This window comes from Acanthisitta chloris, unplaced genomic scaffold (genome assembly GCF_000695815.1).
Source record: "Acanthisitta chloris isolate BGI_N310 unplaced genomic scaffold, ASM69581v1 scaffold13139, whole genome shotgun sequence".
NCBI lineage: Eukaryota > Metazoa > Chordata > Aves > Passeriformes > Acanthisittidae > Acanthisitta > Acanthisitta chloris.
The window spans coordinates 1-6,637 of record NW_008691284.1 but is presented as its reverse complement, the minus strand read 5'-3'; the positions used below and the strand labels follow the sequence as shown (position 1 = coordinate 6,637).

Genomic DNA, 6,637 nt, shown 5'->3' with positions numbered 1-6,637 from the left:
TCCCAGGCATCATGATGGCACCTCCCCCCCCTCCTCCTCCTCCTCCCCCTTTGCCAAGTGGGGAGATATCGATGCTGCCTCCAGCTCCTCCTCTCCCATGTGCTGGATTACCACCACCACCTCTACCACCACCTTTGCCTGGAGCAGGAGTCCCATCTCTTCTGCCTGGTTGGGGTATACCACCTCCCCCTCCACCACCACCACCTTTACCTGGGGCTGGTGTCCCTCCCCCCCCTCCTCCTCTGCCTGGTCTGGGAATGCCCCCCCCAGCACCCCCTCTGCCTGGAACAGGACTGCCACCACCTCCCCCACCTCTGCCTGGAGTGGGCATCCCACCTCCTCCTCCTCCTCTACCACCACCTCTGCCTGGTGCAGGTATCCCCCCTCCACCACCTCTGCCTGGTATAGGTGTACCCCCTCCACCACCTCTGCCTGGTGCAGCTGTACCCCCACCACCTCCTCCACCACCTTTGCCTGGTGCAGCTGTACCTCCTCCACCACCTCTGCCGGGTGCAGCTATACCTCCTCCACCACCTCTGCCTGGTGCCGGTGTCCCTCCACCACCCCCTCCCTTGCCTGGGTTTGGGATGCCACCTCCAGCCCCACCACCATTGCCTGGAGGTGCACCACCCCTTCCAGCAGCAGCCCAGGGCAGCACCTACCCAGCAGTCCCACAGGGCTGTGGGTTTCTTCCTCCTCCACTACCATCTGGTTTATTTGCAATGGGGATGAATCAGGAGAAAGGGAGCAGGAAACATGTTATAGAGCCTTCTCGGCCAATGAAGCCTCTTTACTGGACAAGAATTCAGCTGCACAGTAAAAGGTAAGTCATAGAGTTGTATAGAGAGTGGTGTTTTCACTTTATGGCTGCCTTGATAGTGTTGGATGTTCTTAGCAAAAGTCTTTACTGCTAGATCTTTGAGAGAACCTCAGTGCGAACAGGAGTTTATGTATAGTTGGATATGTAAATAGGGTTCCCATTTTCTTTAAAGTTCACAAAGTCTGAATTACCTTATTTTCACATGGAAGCTCTTTGAGGGTAGTGTTTTCACCTGTCCTTTGGGGATACATATCACATGTTGATCAGAGATCTGGGGGTGAATGTGTGCTACTAGGTGTTCTGTGAAATGTTTTTTAAAATGTATTTGTGGTTCCCCTCAACTTTCAAGGTAGCTTTGGTCTCTCTCTGGAGCCTCTTGCAAGTTTTGGTACTGTCTACCCTCTAGATGACTGTATGCTGAACGCATTCTATCCTTCTCTTTCCTTTCTTCAGTGACCTAGTACACTCAGCAGAGAAATTCAAACTGCAATTTATTTGCATGGCAGCATAAAGCTATTCTGGTAGCAGTTACTTTTCATATACTTGGTTTTGGTTGATGTTTTTTGTTTGTAAAATATCATTACTGGTCATGAAAAGAAGTTGCCTTATAAATCTTTTCTTGATGCCTCTAAGCAGTGAATGTAAAACTCTTCTGCTGTTATTTAATGCTTAATTTCTTCTTTCAAGTTCTCACCGTTTCACAGGTGGTCTGCAAATAACTGTCTATTCCTATTTTTCTTTCTTTCCATGTCAGTGTGTTTTATAGCCTATATACAGCCTATTTTTATTCTGATATATGTAGAGTGGGTAGATATAAATAAACTTGACGGTATCATATGTGAACAAAGAAGCAAACCCAGAAGCATGAGGGTTTATCAACAGTAGTACTTATTCAAATGCTGCCAGTAGAAGTTAGGCAACACCTTTTAAATCGTTGCTATTTTATTTTATTAATTCCTCCATTTATGACCTTATTTAGTTTGACGTTGCCCTACATAGGTCTTTTGCTTAACTTTAGAGATTCTAGTGCTTCACTTGTGTGGGAAAAAATTGAAGAGCCTTCCATAGATTATCATGAGTTTGAAGAACTGTTTTCTAAAACAGCTGTTAAAGAGAGGAAGAAACCCATTTCGGACACCATTACAAAAACAAAGACTAAACAAGTGAGTACTCATTTAATTTCAGATCTTTTCTAGGCTGGTTTTTACATGAGGGCAGATTTTTGCATGCAGCTGAAATGAATTTTGCCTGGTGTGGAATTGTCACCATATATATATATACATACACACTATTGAAAAATAAGAAAAGGAGAGAATATAGAATGGATTTCAAAGCTATCTGTGTTGAAGACTGAAGATTTATTTGTTTATAAATTACTTTTCAAGTATGTATTTTCTTAACAATATCTTCACTTTTTCCAGTTTAGCAAAAATAAAACTAAAATAATTAGGTGCATATATGATGCTTTGAAATGGACTGAAGATGTGCAAGGAGTAGTATATAAATTATTCTGATTAATTTTATACATAAAATAATGAGTAGAATATGAATTACCATGACTTCAAAGAAAAAATGTTTCAGAATCTAAGTCCTAATGTTATACCATTCAGAACAGTTCTAAGTTTGTGTTGTGTTTATGTATGTAGTGAATATGAAGTTTATACATACAATAAATGACAAGCATAGTTGTAGAAAATCCAGCATTAATCAAACTGGTTTCTTGAGACAGAATGGTGTACAGTAAAATAAGAAGCATATTTTAAATGTAGGAGTTTAAACTCCAGAGTAAGATAAGAGAAAGTGAAAGACTTTTGCTCATCTTTCCTCCTTCTAGAAAAAGCCCTTTTAATGGCTGTTTTTAGCTAGATTACTATCATAGCTCTCTAAGTTAAAAAAAAAAAGGAGTGCAAAGGTGTACCTGACGCTTTACATATGAACAGTTGATCCTTTCATGTTTCATAAGGTTTGGTGATGTAAATCTCTCAACAGTAGAAATGATGGCTGTTTAGTTCTGTAGCATACACAATGCTTAAAGACAGAGGTAGGCAAAGATTATGAACAAATGTTAGATGTGGATTTTAATACTAAGACTATTTATTTTTCTTGCAATGGCAAAAATTTAGATATGTTGTCAGCAAACAAATGCAAAAAAGATGTAGCTAAAACTATGTTAAAATGCCTGACTGTTCTTAATTTCTTTGAAAAGCAAAAGTTATTTATGATAGGAATTTCCTCACAGAAGTTAAGGCAATCAAATTAGTTGCAATCATCTAGGACAAATATTCCTGTGAGCCACCCAAATTGACAGAAGAGAATTCTCTGTGTGTTTTTCACTTCGTCTGGTGATCAAACAAATGTACAGGTTTCCATAACAGAGAGAAATTGCCTAACAGAGAAGTCTAATTTGTTGAACTCTAGTGTCTGGGGAGAAAAGGTTGACCAAACAGATAACCACAGGGTTTCATTGGAACTGCAATTAGAACTATCAGTTATTGCAGATGTCAAATATTTATGTGTGACAATCCAGTTTGGGCTTTTCATAGTATTGATATGAGATAATTGAAGTAGAACAGCTTCACAAATACATTTCACGTACATCCTTTCAGCAGTTTGGAATGCAGGATGTCATTTTTGAAATTCTCTTCATTTATACCACAGTAAATACTTGGATAATGAAGTCTGTCCATGTTTAGCAGAAGAAACAGTTATTTGCGGGAAGCATGGCTGTAATTCCATGAGGATGCTTTCACAGGAAGCACCAAGTGCTATTTAAGTGGTTACTGACTTACATGGTTTCTATGATAGTTACGGGTATTGTAAAGATCTTACAACTGGTGTTTTTACAAGGGCATATTATGCAAAGCAGATGTGTTCTGTCACCTGTTGGGTTATGAAGGAGCATTGCATAGAGCAGAACCAGGACCCTCAAAGCTCACTCTGCTGCTTTCCAAAAATGCTCTTGTCTGGGAACTGATTTTGCTCCTTATATTGATGTGCAGGGTCTGCAAATGAATGTATTGCTTAGATGTCTTGGATGTAAAATACTAGCTGCACTGGAAATAGTAGTAATGAAAAAAAACCCCACCCAGATAACTTTCAAATGCATAAAAAATTTGGTACTCTATGTATACATATGATTTTAATAAATGTTTTTTCTGTAAGCTGAAATAAAAATGTATTTACAGAGCAGGCCACATGGCAGCAGGGGGAATTCTAGCTAATCTTAAAAAAAGAATTGTTAGGTTTTGGATGTCTAAGTGGGTGAAAGAGTAATTATTTTGGAGTACACTGCTGTTCTGTACACAGAGGTTTTTATTATATATGCCATAGAGTATACACATGTTTGCTTGTGTATGTATATACATATACATGATATAATTATTTCTAAATAGTGAGCCCTTTTTAAGTGGCAAAATTATCTGTATTGTTGTCAGTTGTTTTGGGGGTTTTTGTGATAATGAATGAGTCAATGTCACCCTACCCAAATATTAGTTTTAATTATTTTCTTCTCAACATGATCATCTGCAAATAAATTAATACAATATAAATCATTAATGGTTTAAAAGAAAATGAGTATTACATCTACTACTGAATGAGGGGCACATTAAAATCCATTCCAGAATTTTAAAGGAAGAGAAAGAATGAATTGTTAATATTTATTTGTGAATACAGCTGATTTTACTCTTACTGTCTCTCATTTGGTGCTACAACAAAAACTGTGATTTATTTTGGCCTGTTAATGCACATATATCAAATTCTCAGCTGCTGTAAATGTGTGCAGGCTCGCTCAATGAGAATGCCTACTAAATCTTCAAAGAAAGTCCTTTATAGGCCTTATTATAGGTGGAGCTGCCATTGCTACCTATTAAAGTGGTCTGGCTTTCATTATTAGTCCCTGTTACAACTTTCCCAAAATTTAGCTCTTTTGGCTGTGAGTTTTGTTGGGTTGGGGTTAGATTTTTCATTTTTTTACTTTTTTTTATTCCCCCCCTCCCTAACTTGGGTGTCTCCTTCATTTTGTCCATGTCAAGGAAGAAAATAAAGTCTGCTTTTGCTCATGTCCACGCAGTTTCAGAGACTTGAAATAGGGAAAAATATTATCAGATGTATGTACTGTTAATTGTGTAAAAGGTTTTGTAAATTTTACTGCTCTACAGGCTATAGGTCTGTTACTGGTTTTTAGGAGAGACTTCAGGTATAATCCTGAAGATTTTTTCCTAAGTTAGTATTGGTAGGTTGGAAAACAGGGGCCAAGAGGAGGGAGGCAAAGGAAGACTTAAGTAACTTGAGAGGAAGTGAAGAACTGAGGAGATCTGGTAGCTGATACAGAGCATAATAGGTGTGATTCTGTGTCACCTCTTATTCTGCCTAAATTTCTCTCAGGAACTTGTCACAAGACTGGGTCGTCCTTGACCTGAATGTTTCTTTCAGCAAATAGTGGATCTCATCAAAGCAGTTTGACCCAAGCAGAGTGTGAAAACTCACTCTTGGAGTGTCTTGTTCAGCTGTGCTGTGTAGTTACAATGCTAGTTTTGGTTAACTGGCTGGACACTATTTTTCATGGGACCCTTTCCATAGCTAGCATAGACTGTGTGCAATGGGCATGGTTCATAATGATTATTTATTAAAATAATATGTTAACTGTGTAAAAAACTGCTGTGTAGCAGTTGTGCAGCACTTAGAAACCGTGTCATTAGTGAAGCAGGAAGAAAAAGGATAGTCCCATGATTTAGGCCACATACTGAAGAATGATGGTAAATGTGATATGTCAAAATGTACTTACATGGCAAACATTGTCCAGTGTAGATGAAATGGTTTCAGTACATGATCAGAAGATCTTGATATCACTGTCAGCATAATAATGATATAAAAGAGGCTGAGCTAACTTGCATAGATTACTTTCCTAACTTTTGAAGAGTCATTTTAGAATATTTACTGATAATACTTTAACTGTACTTTTGGAAAATATTATACATGTGACTGCAATGAATTTTTTGATCACAGACCATGTGTTTATAATCTATCATGTAAATGAAAAAAAGGTTAAAAGATATTCTCATATGGAAAGTCTACTATTAATCTAATGACATTAAAATCTTCATCTCTTCCTTCTATTCCAGAAAATAAATAATAGGTTACTAAAATTTCATTTGGTTTCAAAAGCCTTAGATGCAAACAAGATGTATCAATAAAATAGTTAATGATTTCAGCATTTTTGAATTTTTAAGTTGAATGTAAAGAAGTCATGGTAAGAGAATACCTCTAGAAATAAAATGCCACGTAAAATAAGTACAAAGTGTAAGGTAAGTCTAAGGTAAATGCCATACTGAGTTAGCAGCTAAAAGTTTATTCATTAACAAGGAATTACATAAAGGGAAAATAATTTTCTTTAAAAAGGAGGGTTTATTCCCTCTGCAAACAGTGGAGATACTGCCTTAAGGAGCTTTCTGTATCCTTGCTTGTTTATCATTTAACTGTGTCAATGGCACAACCATTTGCTTCAATTTTATGCACTCTCCAGAGATACGGTCGGGGTTCTGCTGCCCCCACAGACAGAAACTTTAGAGGACTTGTTTTATATTTATACAAGCAAATAATTGATAATGTCATGAAGTTATTTATGAAGTTAAATAGTATCTCACTTCCTTTTATGAGATGCTATGTGAATGTGATCTGATTTTACCTCTCATTCTCATCTTTATATGGCTTATTGCATGCTTTGTTATTACATTATTTGTTTTGTAGCTGTATCTACAAACTTTGTTGTAAACACAGTTTCACCCAATTGTGCACATATATATATATGTGTGTGTGTAT

General features: G+C 37.6%; 1 protein-coding gene across 1 annotated transcript in view; it reads left to right on the top strand.

Moving 5' to 3' along the window:
* FMN2 (formin 2) overlaps positions 1–1,983 on the top strand; it is a gene marked incomplete at its 3' end in the record, with an annotated part of 50,551 nt that extends 48,568 nt beyond the window's left edge. Inside the window, exons 6-7 of the mRNA XM_009082180.1 lie at positions 7–823; positions 1,839–1,983. Of these exons, the coding sequence (XP_009080428.1) occupies positions 7–823; positions 1,839–1,983 (962 nt within the window). The remainder of the gene's footprint in view (positions 1–6; positions 824–1,838) is intronic.
* Between the last annotated feature and the right edge of the window lie 4,654 nt (positions 1,984–6,637).